The following is a 14655-nucleotide window of genomic DNA, read 5'->3' on the forward strand; positions in this document are numbered from 1 at the left end:
TGCACAGGACGATGCCCAACCAGCCGAGTCCCACTGGCAGGGTGTAAATCATATTTTTAAAATAAAGAAAAGAGCTAGATCGGCCAGGCTGAGCAGAGGTGTGTGTGGTTGGGGCGGGCGGACATTTCTGCGTGCATCCCTGGCCCGTGCCCACGCTGTGGGGGGCGTGGGGGGCGTGTGCCACAGGCCCATGTTCCTCCGCAGGCAGGCAGGTCCCCGGTTCTCCATGATCCGGAGGAAGGGCTGGGCTCACACTGTGGGTTGGATTCAGGCTCACATATTTGTCGACGCTTTCCCTCCACTAAGACCCTCCTTCCCCACAACTTCATGTACCAGCTTAATGCCGCCGAGAAAATGGGCTATTTCAGTCATTTTCTGCTTCCTACCAGAGCCCGAGTTGCTGCTTATTTTTTAAAATATATTTTTATTGACTTCAGAGAGGAAGGGAGAGGGAGAGATAGAAACATCCAGGATGAGAGCGTCATTGATCAGCTGCCTCCTGCACACCCCCTATTGGGGATGGAGCCCGAAACCCGGGCCTGTGCCCTGACCGGGAATCGAACCATGACCTCCTGGTTCACAGGTTAAGCTCTGAGCCACACCGGCCGGGCCCAAGTTGTTACTTAGATGAACTTCTGGGCTCTGGGTCTGCCTACGAGCAAGCAACCCGTCTGACCACAGAGGCCTCAGGCTCCGTCCGCGCTCCCGGCCCCACCCCTCCACCCTTTTGCTTTCCTTGCCGCCGTGTTTCTCCTTCTTCCTCCCCTCCCCTCCCCTCCCCATCCCTCCCTTCCCCTCCCCTCCCCTCCTCGGCCCCCCCTACCCCTCCCCACCCCCCCGCCCCCCTCTTCTTTGTCCGTCCTTGGTCCTCGGCCGGAGCGGCTGACATATCTGTCCAGATCAGCGTGCGGACAAAGGAGCGCTTTCCCGCCCCACGGAGCCCCCTGAATTATTCAGAGCTTCTCTCGGGTTTCCATCCCCTTTCCCTGACGGTGACGGTGGGAGCTGGGAGCTGGAACTCGGCCTGTGGCAACGCGCCTGCGGCTGCACGTCCAGGCAGGAGGGCGGGTCCGGCTGCCCTCCTCGGTGATGAGAAAGCAGGGGATGCTGTGTGAAGGCGTAAGTCATCCTTATGCCGGTGTCCCCGCTCGGGTCCCCAACACGGAACGGTCACGTTCTCTGTGGTTGGTGGGGTGGTGGTCAGCACGGAGGAGCCGGGAGAAACAGGCCCGGGGTGGCTGCCTGCCCTCTGGGCCGAGGCTGCGGGGACCATGGTAGCAGGTGGCTGGTCCGGCCCCGGCCCCGGCCCATCTCGGACCCTGGATGGAAGCGCATGTCCTCAGAGGCTCTGTTCTTTGTCCTTTATGCCTCTCGCTCACCCCCCCACCCCCCGCAAATCTCTAAAAATATATTATTTTATGGATGTCAGAGAGGAAGGGAGAGGGGGGGAGAGAGAAACATCAACGATGAGAGAGAACCATGGACCGGCTGCCTCCTGCTCGCCCCCCACTGGGGATGGAGCCCGCAACCCGGGCCTGAGCCCTGACCGAATCGAACGTGACCTCCTGGTTCACAGGTTGGTGCTCAACCACTGAGCCACACCGGCCGGCGCTCCTGGCAAACCTCTATGCTTATGGCTTTAAAGGAGACACGCACCCAGAGAGGGTTTCGCGGGTGTGGATGGAACGGAAAAGCCCGGCCCGGGACAGCGAGCGACTTTGGCCCAAGGAGTCCGACATCCGGGAGCAAGTCTGGAGAAGGCAGGACACGGCCCCCACAGCCGGCTGGGACAGGCAGCCCCGCGAGTGGGCTCCGGCCTGGGACGCCCGGGTCCGTGTTCCTGCAGCCGGAGCCCCATCCCGGAGAGAGGAGCCGGGAAACGCGAGTCGCCCAGGCCGCCGCCCACCCGGTAGCCGGACGCCGGGCGGAAAGCCGAGAGGCGCCGGCTGCGCTGTAAGCCGATGCCGCCCCACGGCAGGGCCATCTGCGGAGTGGCGGCCACGTGGACGTGGCTGCTGGCCGGGCCCGCACACGCCCTCCCACGGGACCTCGGTCCCCCGCCCTCAGCGTCTCCAGACCCAGGGGTTTTAGAAGAGACGCCGGAGCCTCCTGTGAACCAGAGGGGCCACGAGGGCACATGGGGCCGGAGGACCCGCTGGCCTCACCTCGTTCCCGGTCAGTCCCGGTCGGCCATAGACAGAGCCCGCACCCCCCCCCCCCCGCACCCACCCCAGCAGGCCCGACTGCAGGCCCCGCTGTGGCGCTGACCCCGCCTACAGGTCACTCAGGCCCGCATGGGAGGGAGTCGGGATGGGCGGGCCTCCAGGAGAAGCGAGGAGCGTGGTTGGTGGGTGAGGTCCCAGGGCCCTGGCCCAGCCCGTGAACCTGGGCCTCCTGGGCCTCCGCTGCCTCCAGGTCCTCGAGTGTCTTGGAGGGAGAGGGTCGTTGACTCATCGTCCTCAGGGAGGGCTCAGCCAGCAGGCGCAGCGACGCTTGGTTCTGAGCCAGAGCAACGCTGCCCTGTGGGAGACACCTCGGAGAGGGCACGGGAGCCCGGCCACCTGCCTCCGTGGCTGAGCGTGAACCAGGAGGTCCCGGGTTCGACTCCTGGTCAGGGCTCAGGCCCGGGTTTCGGGCTCCATCCCCAGTGCGGGGCGTGCGGGAGGCAGCCGATCCATGATTCTCTCTCCTCATTGATGTTTCTCTCTCTCTTCCTCTCTGAAATCATCAATAACATATATATATGTTGGTGTTTTTTTTTTTTTTTTTTTTTTTTTTTTTTAAAGAAAGGGGTCAGGAAAAGCGACTAAGGACAGAGGTCAGCCGCTGCGAAGTGCGTCCCGGCGGCCACAGGCCGTGTTCACAGCACGGGCCTGTCCCCTCCCGCCTCCTGCCTTCTCTTCCCCGTCCCCCGGCCTCTGCTCTCCGCCCTCAGACACACGCACCGGCGTCCCCTGAGCTGGGCCAGTCAACCCGCAGCCACGTCCCGGTTCCAGCTGATCTCTGAGGCCCACGCAGCCGGCGCCGCCCCCTCCGACTGTCCGCTCCGTGTGAGGCTTGGAGTAAACGCACAGGAACACGCATGATGAGGCGGAAAGCACATCCCAGCCCCTGGATGGCAGCCTCGTCACGGGAGTGAAATTTCTCTAAAGAACCAGGCCTTTCCCCTCCCCGGCCCCGAGTCCTTGGTCAGAGGCCTCGCCCTAAATCCGTGCGACTCCCACGGACGCGGGTGAGGTGCCGCACTGGGTCTCGCTGCGGGCAGGCTCAGTGGGGGAGGCCGGTGGGTGGGCCAGCGAAGCCTGCGGGGAGGGCGCCTGGCTTCTCCCGTTATTCTCGGGAAGGGGTTTGGGGGAGCAGTTCCTGCTGTGCGGGGAGCGGGGAGATGGGGGTCCTTTGGAACCCCGGGGGCAGCAGGGCCTCCTGAGCGCTGGACCGTGACCGTGGCTGCACCTGTGGGCCTCCCTCCTCGTTCACCTGCCTCCGCAGGGCGTTTAACATGGAGGGAGGCGGCCGGCCTGTAGCGGCGGGAGTCACCCCGCGGACCGGCCCTAGGAGCGCAGCGCTGGCACCGTACCCGCCGTGCGTCGGGGAGCACGATGGGTCATCGTGACGTTTAAAATGCAAGCCGTGCACTGCCAGGGTGGGGACCTGAGGGCTTTCACTCAGAAATCAGCATGTTTTCCCTCTTCTGGAAAAGCTGGGAAAGCTGGTAGCTGCTCACACCCATCCCGCTCGAGAACAAGGCCATGGCACGGGCAGCGGCGCCCTCCGGTGGCGGGACAGGGCTGTCCCCTGCGCCACAGCCTCCCAGACCCAGGCCACAGGCAGCGGCCACGGATCGCCATGGTTTCCTGTTGTTGTTCTCAGGACAGAGAGCAGGAGCTGGTCCTCAGGCCTGGACACAGCCCCTCAGGCCCCTTCACGCACGTGCTCAGCCGCCTACCCCGCTCGCCCGTCGAATTTGCTGACACCTGAGAGCAACAAACCGGCCCTCCAGGCCCACACCCCGGCTCCCTGTGGGCAGCCTGGCCAGGCCTGGGGGAGGGGGGGCTTCCGTCTCAGGGTCCTTCCACCCTGAAACCTCCCCCGTCCCCCCAAGGGCGCCCTCGTGTGCGTCGGATACTTCACAAGACATAGGACAGGGCTCTTTAAAGGGAAGGAGACTGCCCTAGCTGGTGTGGCTCAGTGGATAGCGCGTTGGCCTGTGGACTGTGTCCCAGGTTTGATCCTGGGGTTGCAGGCTCCTCCCCGGCCCGGGCCCTGGTCGGGGCCACACAGGAGGCAACCAATCGATGTGTTTCTCTCACATCAGTATTTCTCTCTTTCCCTCTCTCTTCTACTCTTTCTGAAACTGTGGTTCTCAACCTTCTGGGCCTTTAAACACAGTTCCTCATGTTGTGGCCCAACCATAAAATTATGTTCGTTGCTTCTTCATAACTGTCATGCTGCTACTGTTATGAATCGTCATGTAAATATCTGATATGCAGGATGGTCTTAGGCGACCCCTGTGAAAGGGTCGTTCGACTGCCAAAGGGGTCGCGACCCACAGGTTGAGAACCACTGTCCTGAAAGATCAATGGAAAAATATCCTCTCCCTTAATAAAAAATAAAAGTGAATTGAAAAGGGAAGGGGACCCACTGTCCCCAGAGCGCCACCGGTTCTAGCTGCCGCATCGATCCCCGTGGCTCAGACCTCACGTACCCGGTCATAGCACACGCCCAGCTCACGGCCCCCCTGCCTGTCCACACCGGTCACAGCACACCCCCAGCTCACGGCCCCCCTGCCTGTCCACACCGGTCACAGCACACCCCCAGCTCACGGCCCCCCTGCCTGTCCACACCGGTCATAGCACACCCCCAGCTCACGGCCCTCCTGCCTGTCCACACCGGTCATAGCACACCCCCAGCTCACGGCCGGCCCCCTGCCTGTCCACACCGGTCACAGCACACCCCCAGCTCACGGCCCTCCTGCCTGTCCACACCGGTCATAGCACACCCCCAGCTCACGGCCCCCCTGCCTGTCTACGGCGACCAGCTCCCACCTGCACAGGAGCCCCAGCCACTCCTCTCACAGAGTATTCGGTTCCCTCCGACCAGGGGCGGCGGGCGGGAGCCAGGGAGCGAGGGGAGTGAGAAGAAGAGACCATTGTGGGGACACAGGAGGGCAGGGCCAGGGGCGGCGTGGGGGGGGCGTGGGGGCTGCTGGAGGCGGGCGGGCGGCGGCCACCCCGGGACACTCACGGTTGAGCTGCCTCCTCCGGATCCGGTCCCTCCATGGCCTGTTTCGGACCCAGTGTAGCCGTGAGGGTAGCACCATGGTCCCGGCGCCTACGGCCTTCTCATGGCAGGTGAGCAGCCGGCGGCCACACAGCCAGCGAGGCCGGACGGACACGAATTAAAAAGAAAACGAGACCCTCTCCTGCTTCATGTCCGAGGCACCGGCCTCTGCTCTCCTTCCCGGCTCCGGCCGGCCCAGGGCAGCTGCGGGCGGGCGGCCGGTGCCATGTTTTATGCATGAAGACGCCGGGTGGTAATTTATCCCGTGGCCGCCCCACGTCACAGGAGCCGCCGTGCGCAGGGCTGGGGGAGGGCAGGTGCGTCTGCGGGGGGCAGGCCTGAAAGGGGAGCCTCCCGGCTCCCGGGGAGGACGCCCGGCTGCCAGGCCCAGGGCGGGGAGCCCGGCGGCTCTCCTGCGGGTCCGGCGCCCAGGACGGGCGGGGCACGGGTGGCGATGAAGGGATGGCTCCATGGACCTTCCCTGCTCCGGTCGCTGTCGGCAGAGGCGCTCACTTCAACCTTCTCGCCCTTCCTCCGCCCACACTCCCCCCCACCGTCCCTGCCTCACTGTCCCGTCCGTCCCGGCACCTCCACGGGGCTCATTGGTTAGAGCTGTGCTTTGTTTGCTGGTCTGTTTTTGGTCTTGTTTTTCCAGAAAGGAAGGGAGAGGGAGAGAGAAATAGAAACATCAATGATGAGAGAGAATCATCAATCCGCTGCCTCCTGCAAGCTCTACCAGGAGGTCACGGTTCGATTCCTGGTCAGGGCACAGGCCCAGTTGCGGGCTCGATCCCCAGTAGGGGGCGTGCAGGAGGCAGCCGATCCATGATTCTCCCTCATTATTGATGTATCTATCTCCGGCTCCCTTCCTCTCTGAAATCAATAAAATATATTTAACAAATAAAACAAGGAGGGCAGGACTTTTCCTGAAAGAGGAAGGTCGGTCTGAAAGGGGACCGGACGTTGCCGCCCCTCCCCTGCGGGCGGGGAGGGCGGTTTAACTTTCAGGAGGACGCCTCTGCCTGCCAAGTCGGGCTGCGGGTCTGAAGGCGGAGGCGGGACTCACGGTGGCGGTTCTAGGACAAGCCGCCGCCTCCGCTGCTTCTCGGGCCGCCTCTCTCATTGCGGGGCGCCCCGCGGGGCGTGAGGGCCGGCACATGGGCTGAGGTCAGCGAGGATGCTCCGTGGACGGGCCACACGGGGCTGCCTCCGGCCCACGGCCCGTGTCAGTGACCCGAGAGGCGTCGGTCACAGGGGAGTGGGGTCGGAGTGTCCCGTCCGCAGCCCAGGTCAGCAGGTCGCAGCCGCCCCGGCGTGACGGAGGACGGACATCCCAGCACCGACGCAGTCCGGGCTGGAAACGTCACGGTCCTCGGATGTGACCCTTCCGGAGCCAGAGCCCGTGTTCCTGCCGCGGTGCACCAGGGCTCGGGGTGCGCGTGCCGGGCGTGCCGAGGCGGCCTGCGGGACAGGCTTCGTGGGCCTGGGGGCAGGGCGGACGGCTCGGGCCAGCGACCGGGGCCAGAAGCAGCAGTCCGAGATCCGCTTCCGTCCATCAGCTTCGGGTGCAGGCTGCGTGCTCAGCGGTCCCGGCCGCGCCCAAGACAGGCAAGCCCCGCCTGCATCCCAGCCCAAATCCCAGGGCTGCTTCTCATTGGCCAACTTGGGTCATGTGGTCTCCAGCAACCAATCACTGTGACCCGGTTGATGAGGCTTAGACAGGCGTCAATGGTGGGAGTCAGAACAGGGAGGGGTGGGGGCCAGAGAGCACAAGTTGGGGGGGCAGGAGGGGGAATTGGAGTCCTAGCAGGTGTGGCTCAGTGGATAGGGCGTCAGCCTGTGAGCTGAAGGATCCCGGGTTCGATTTGGGTCAGGGCACAGGCCCGGGTCGCAGGCTCCATCCCAGTGTGGGGCGTGCAGGAGGCAGCCGATCCATGATGCTCTCTCATCACTGATGTTTCTCTCTCTCTCCCTTCCTCTCTGAAATCACAAACATGTATTTAAAATTGTTTTCCAGCCTTGGCCAGCGGCTCAATGGTTAGAGCATGGCGCCCTCTCCTCCCCCAATGAAGGTTGCAGGGGGCCACGTGCCTGGGCTGCAGGTTCCATCCCTTCCTCACATCAGTGTTCCTCTCTCTCTCTTTCCCTGCCCCTCCCCTCTCCCCTCTCCCCTCTCCCCTCTCCCCTCTCCCCTCTCCCCTCTCCCATCTCCTCTCTCCCCTCTCCCCTCTCTATTCTCCCCTCTCCCCTCTCCCCTCTCCCCTCTCCCCTCTCCCTCTCCCCTCTCCCTTCTCCCCTCTCCCCTCTCCCCTCTCTATTCTCCCCTCTCCCCTCTCCCCTCTCCCCTCTCCCCTCTCCCCTCTCCCCTCTCCCCTCTCCCCTCTCCCCTCTCCCCTCTCCCTTCTCCCCTCTCCCCTCTCCCCTCTCCCCTCTCCCTTCTCCCTTCTCCCCTCTCCCCTCTCCTCTCTCCCCTCTCCCCTCTCTCCTCTCCCCCCTCCCCTCCCTCCCACTCTCTGAAAATCAATGGAAAGAAAATATCCCTGGGTCAAGTTCGGCCCCAAAACTAAGTTTGAACCTCCTGCTCTGCAGGTTCCAGGAGTGCACAGCGCTTCCCAGGAACCCCTGGGGGCTGGGTGACGCCCCTCTCTGCTTAGATACCCGGGCACGTGGGGCGTTGGACGCACCTCCGGGAAAGAGGTGCAGGAAGGGCGGGGCCCAGGAGCGAGCGTGGGTGTGGTCTCCCGCGCCACCTGCCGACCACACGGGCGCATTGCAGTTCTCACAGCCGCCCGTGCAGCGACCAGCTCAGGAGAACCGATCCCGGAAAATTAAACTCTTCAAGGCGCGTTCAAACGACCATTTTTCTGGCTTTTCCTGTCTCCAGAGCGGGACCCCGAGATGCGAGACGACAGCAAAGCCCAGCACCCCGGCACCCCTGACTGCAAACCGCCGCCCCATCGGCGGTTTCCCAACGCCCCCTGCGCGGCTTTAAGGCAAGTGTCGGGCATTGGGCTTTGGGGACTGGGACTTGGCCGATCCTTGTCCGCAGCGTGAGGATAAAGGCAGGTTCCCTAAGGCCAGGCTGCGCTCCCTTGTCCTGGTCTCGGTAGCCTGGCGTCACAGAGTGGCTGTACTCGGGGTGTCTGTTGAAGGTGGGGGTGCAGGACTGGGTGCGAGAGCAAGTTGTACGAAAGATGACGTCATAGCTTTGGGTTGAGGTCATGGAAATTATGGAGAGCGGCTACGGCGTTTGGACAGGTTCAAGCCTGGGGCTGCTGAGCGGGCACGATCCTCTCCTGGCAAAGCCACGTGCCAGTCCCAGCACAATTACAGCCAAAGGCTATCGTTGTGAGCTTGACCTAAAAGGTCCGAACCTGTGGCGCCCCGTGGCTGAGTGATGTGGGCTGCGGGAGGTGCAGCAAGTAAACAAAGCTTGATCAGGTGCATGTAACTGAGTAGATTCGAAACCGCCAGAACCTTGTAAACATCTTGACACGCATAAAGACTCGGCTCGCAGGCCGTGGCGCTGTCTCTCCATCCGGGAGCAGCGTCCCACCCAGCCCCAGCTGTATTCTCTTGTCTGTCTTTCCTAATCCTTCCCCGCCCCCTCTCAGGCTCACCCATGGCTGAGCGGCTGGCCGCAGGAAATGGCATGAGGTTGGAGAGAGGGCAAGTGCGCAGGTGTGTGGGGGGCACGCAGGTAGGAAAGAACCACCTGAGTGAGAAGTGAGGCCTCGCAGGTGAGAGCAGAGAATTGCTGGGTCTCAGAAGGAGGACAAAGGTAGGTCTGGGGGCTCGGGGGTTGAGCGTCCACCTAGGAACCAGGAGGTTGTGGTTTGACACCTGGTCAGGGCACACGCCCAGGTTGCAGCTCCATCCCCAGTGTGGGCCGTGCAGGAGGCAGCTGATCCATGATTCTCTCTCATCATGGATGTTTCTATCTCTCTCTCTCTCTCTCTCCCTTTCTTCTGAAATCAATATATATATAAATCCCTGGGCAAAGTAAAGAACAAATTGTCTCCCCGAAGTCTCGGAGCAGTGGGAGTGCTCGCTGGATTCTAGGTCCCGGGCTTACCTTGGCTTCTGTGCTCATAAAGAAGTTACGGCCTCCCATCACTGGCAGAGCACACCACGGTACAATATTTATTTTGGAATATCGGCTTCCTGTCTGGCTGGGAGTTGGAATTCAGAAATCTTCTAAAAATATTTCAGAACCGCAAAGTGCAGTACGGTTTGAATTAGGAATTCGTCAGGCTTTTCTCTTCTCGACTGTTTGCTCCGTTTTTTTAAAGAGCGAAAATGAAAAAAACAACAACGACCTGCCACACAGAACACGCTGACCTCTTAGTCTCGAACGACTGTGCTGGGTGCTGCTGCCCAGAGCCGGGGCTGGGCCGCCCTTCCAGCCCAGGAATCCCTCTTCTGTGTCCAGGGAGCTTGAACTCCGGGAACTTGCCACCACGGCTCCACCCAGCCCCTTCCTGGGCTCCATACATTTTCTTCACACTTCAGTGTTCCTTTTGTTCTCACAGACGGGCCTGCCAGCCCCCATGGCCCCCGCCCCCCGGCGATGTTTCTCCCTGTGCAGTGACGGACTAAGCAGCAGAGGGCCACATGCAGTGGTGCCTGTGCGGTCACAGGCGTGGGACGAGCTCAGAACAGTGGCCACAGTGTTCAAGCCGTGGCTAAAGCCTGGTGGCACATGACTCTACCGGAGATACATTCTCCAACGCGGAAGCCTTCAGGTGCCGAAGGGCCCGCCCTCCTTCATTCAGAACCGTCCACGGGACAGGTGAACGCAGCCCCGTCACATGGTTACATTATCCAGGCTCTTCCTGTCACTAAACTAAAGCCACAGCGTTTCGTGGCGCTGGGACACGGTCCTCATCTTCCTTCTAGCGCTGTGGCTCCCACACACTCTGAATGACGTGTATTCATTTGTTCGGTTACGCTCTCCATTGCTGCTGGTGGTGTGTGCATGCGTGTGTGTGTGTGTGTGCTTGTGTGTGTGTGCGCGTGTGTGTTGAGCACTATATGGTCACCTGTTGGTTGACCTTCAGTTTCCGTTTAACCTTTGCCAAGAGCCCCCACTCTGCTTCCACTGGAGACCCGCTGCCACCCCTCCTGCCACTCTCCCACTGCAGGGGCGGGACCACGGACATGCATTGGGCCGAAGAGGGCACTCGACCGCAGTGGCTGTGGTGCCCAGGTCGCAGCGGGCCTGTGTCTAAGCCAGCAGTGAATCTCAGGACTTTTTTTTTTAAATGTATTTATTGATTTCAGAGAGGAAGGGAGAGGGAGAGAGAGATAGAAACATCAGTGACGAGAGAGAATCATGCATCGGCTGCCTCCTGGCATGCCCCCCAACTGGGGATCGAGCCCACAACCCCGGCATGTGCTCTTGACCGGAATTGAACCCTGACCTGGTTCATAGGTCGACGCTCAACCACGGAGCCACGCCGGCCGGGCTGATCTCAGGACTTTTGCAGGCACTTCTGGAACACGGTTCTCACTTCTGCGTAGTGTGGGTGGAGGGTCAGACCCGTCTCGGCTCCTTCCTGCCCTGTTGGATGCGAGCCTGGGAAGGAATCCACCAAAGAAGGGGAAACAAGGACGCCGAAGGGAAGTTTAACCCTGACTGAGCCGCACCCGCGCCACACGCAGGAGCAGGTCCCTTGGCTGGGGATGCGGCTGGAACTAAGCTTTACCTGTGACTGAAATGCCCTAATTCATTCTTTTTTCTAATCCTTGCCCAAGGGCACGGTTTTTATTGGTGTTTAGAGTGGGCGGGAGGGAGAGGGAGTGAGAAACATCAATTGGCTGCCTCTTTTAGGAGCCCCGCCTGACCGGGGATCGGCCTGCAGGCTTTTGGGGTACCTGACGATGCTCCGGCCACCGCACCACTCAGCCAGGCCCCCGACACTCATTTTTAAAAGCGGCTGTGGCCTTCCTCAGGAACCACATCTGCCCGAACCCGCTGGCTACGCAGATTAGGGGCAAGGGTGGAGAGAGGAGCCCTCATCCCCACTGTGAAGGTGGATTCTTGGGGACACCCTGATGCCTAAGTGCCAGGCGCTGTTGTAGACCCTCGGGGACAGATGGCGCTACTGTGCGTCAGAATCCTTCACACTCAGTGCGACCCAACCAGGAGCGGGTCAGCTCTGCTGGCCACCAGCAGAGGGCAGTAGGAACCTTTTTTTTTTTTTTTTTAAGCAGCATATTGGATTTGGGGATAAATAGAAATACCACACCTCTTGAACCCAGACCTTCTCTGTGGTGTTGCTGTGAGGCCTACCTAAATAACGGAGATAACAGAAGCACCAACATCACACGTCTTGAGAACTAAACGAGAAAAGACATTGAAAGCGCTCAGCGTGTTTGAAACCATTCTCATGCCGTTGGACGGAAAGCATCCACTTTAACTAGGCGTTAAACCAGGTGGCTCGAGGTAGTCCTTCTGCAGAGAGCAATAACAATAGTGACAACAGAGCAAAAGCCCTAAGTGACTGAAACGGTAACAGAGGATGCAACGCAACCTCACAGTCATCATTGGAGAGAAAGCCAGGAAGTGGGCAGCGTTTAAAAGTACTTTCCCCCAGGTCACCTTTGGGGAATCCCGGTGGTGTGCTTATCCCTAGTCACACTCACCCAGACTCGATGTGGCTTGTTTGTAGATTTCCTGTTCGTCAGAGGGGTTGTTGGCTGGCTAAGGGGGTTCCTAGCTAGACAGCCTGGGGTACCAGGGGCTCTCAGAAAGCGAGCCCATTGTCTCTTGGAGAGAGGAGACAATTGTTTCAAGACTTCTGGACCCCCGGAGCCACTCGGTTAGAATGAGCCAGAATTCAGAATTCAAAAGCCTCTGAGTCCGCCTACCTCACGTCTAGAAACATTCGGGGAGCAAAGCTGGGGAATGGAGTGGGGTTCAGGGGCGGGTGGGAGGACCAGCATCCTTTTACATGCCTCTGAGAACGGCCTGACCGTGCCCGGCCGGCGTGGCTCAGTGGTTGAGCGTTGACCTATGAACCAGGAGGTCACCGTTCAATTCCCGGTCAGGGCACATGTCCGGGTTGTGGGCTCCATCCTGGCCCTGGTCATTTCTCTCTCTCTCTCTCTGTCTCTCCCCCTCCCTTCCCTCTCTCTCTAAAAAGAAACAAACACCCGTTAGATGTTTCTCGCTTAAAAAAGATAAGTTTTCTTTCGATCCCCATGCTCTTAGTTCCTCGTCAGGTTGGTTTGTTCCGGTCCCTAGCTTTTTAGGATGGAGTTTTCTCACCTGTCAGTGTTTCTGAGGTGTCCATGTTTCCCAGCTGACCCATGGTTGGGGCTCATTCAGGGTGTGGTCTGGCTTTGTCACGGGCAAATCCCCGCAGGCCCATGGCCACAGGTGTTGTTCTAGGGACAGTCAGCGACTCAGAGGGAAGTTCTCCAATCCGGTGCCGGAAAGCAGCGACCTGCCTGTGTGCTGGGCTCTGGGGAGCCACGCGGGGAGGCGAGTGTGGGCTTTCTATGGAGAGAGATTTTCTCTCAGTCCCCTCTTCTCACTGCGTGTGACTTCTCCCTCACACCCTCTGCCCTCCGGAGAGTAGGTCCTGGTTTGGTTCAGTGTCGCCCAAGGGTAAGCCTCGGGCCTGGGGCAGCTGTGCTGGGTGGGGAGCTGAGGGGCTGGCGCCGTGGAGAAAGGGCTGCGGAGTGACTCCCTTCACGCCTTCCCCTGTGCCTCCCGTCTCTGTTCTCCTGGCGTTTTGCGCGTCTGCATTCAGGGACCCTTTGTGTCTAGTTCCCGAGCTTTGTGGCGGGTTCTGCCGCAGACATCAGCTCGCTGTTTTCTTGCTTTCTCCCCTCTGGCTCAGACGTTGTCTCCCCTGGTCTGTTAAGTCAGTTACCATTCCTCCACGGGCTCTCCTAGTTTCCCATATGTGGGCTTTAAAAGTAGATTTTCTTATTAACTTCAGAGAAGAAGGGAGAGGGAGAGAGGGATAGAAACATCAATGATGAGACAGAATCACTGATCCGCTGCCTCCTGCACGCCCCCTACTGGGATCAAGCCTGCAACCCGGGCATGTGCCCTGATGAGAATCGAACCGTGACCTCCTGGTTCCTAGGTAGATGCTCAACCACTGAGCCACGCCGGCTGGGCCCATGTGCTAACTTTTCTTGTGTGCTACTGTCTCCTATCTTCCTCCTTGTGCGTGAATTCATGTTTAATATGAAGTAACGCTATTTTAGGGCAGGTTTGGACTTACAGAGAAACGGAGCAGAAGGGACAGTTTCCATGTACAGTCACGCACCATTTCGCGACGGGGACACGTTCTCAGACAACGTGTCATTGCGTGGTTTTGTCGTGTGGGAACCTCACGGAGGCAGTCACACAGGCTTAGGTGGTCTAGCCCGCTGCACACCAAGGCCGTGTCCTCTAGCCCCGTGGTCGGCAAAGTGCGGCTCGCGAGCCACATGCGGCTCTTTGGCCCCTTGAGTGTGGCTCTTCCTAAGCCTTAGGAGGACCCTAATTAAGTTAATAACAATGTACCTACCTATATAGTTTAAGTTTAAAAATTTGGCTCTCAAAGGAAATTTCAATCGTTGTACTGTTGATATTTGGCTCTGTTGACTAATGAGTTTGCCGACCACTGTTCTAGCCTGTTACTCCTGAGCTATTGCTCCTGGGCTGTTGCTCCTGGGTTATTGCTCCTGGCCTATTGCTCCTGGCCTATTGCTCCTGGGTTATTGCTCCTGGCCTGTTGTCCTGGCTACAAGCCTGTGCAGCATGTTACTATACAAAACAGCATGAGATTAAATCAAGCAATAGAGAGTAACATGGCTGCTGTTTACAGCAAACTTTAGAAAGAATACATTGACTGTCATGATCAAATTGTAGTACAGGAAATACTTAAACCAGTGACACGTCACGTATTACCAAGTCCTGTACACGGTCGGGTCTGAACACTTTACCTGGTGGGCAGCGCAGTGGGCTGGTTTACACCATCACCACAAACCCATGAGTAACGCGTTGGCGCCATCGGGACAGTGACAGTGTCACTAGGTGATGGGAATTTTTAGCTCCATTGTGTTAATATAAAAACCATTGAAACCTGTAAACAATTTTTGTGAGTTCATTTGAGCCAAACTGTCGACATATGCCAGGAAGCAGAACCTCAAGGAATTGAGATAATGCTCCGGAGAATGGCGGGTTACATCTGTATTTATACATTGAAATCAGAGGAGGGACGTAGGTGGGTTACATGAAATCCATTGGCGACAGATTAAGGAGGAGGGAGAAAGCAAAGCAGGAAACCCCTGGGATTGGATAAAAAGTAAAATGATGGACACATGCTTAGGTGGGTGCAGGATCAATTAACATGATAATGAAGGAATTTG

The 14655-nt window shown here is 59.4% G+C and overlaps 1 protein-coding gene across 3 annotated transcripts in view; it reads right to left on the reverse strand.

Annotated features, from left to right (window-relative positions):
* Positions 1 to 5458, reverse strand: part of RIPOR2 (RHO family interacting cell polarization regulator 2) — a 77706-nt gene extending 72248 nt beyond the window's left edge. Inside the window, exon 1 of one of the 3 annotated variants that reach the window (XM_036343036.1) lies at positions 5245 to 5458. In XM_036343036.1, the coding sequence (XP_036198929.1) occupies positions 5245 to 5320 (76 nt within the window). In that variant the 5' untranslated portion in view covers positions 5321 to 5458. The remainder of the gene's footprint in view (positions 1 to 5244) is intronic. The other 2 variants (XM_036343038.1, XM_036343041.1) reach the window with 2 other exon arrangements.
* Positions 5459 to 14655: the final 9197 nt, after the last annotated feature.

The sequence above is a fragment of the Myotis myotis genome, unplaced genomic scaffold, assembly GCF_014108235.1.
Source record: "Myotis myotis isolate mMyoMyo1 unplaced genomic scaffold, mMyoMyo1.p scaffold_m19_p_18, whole genome shotgun sequence".
NCBI classification, from domain to species: domain Eukaryota; kingdom Metazoa; phylum Chordata; class Mammalia; order Chiroptera; family Vespertilionidae; genus Myotis; species Myotis myotis.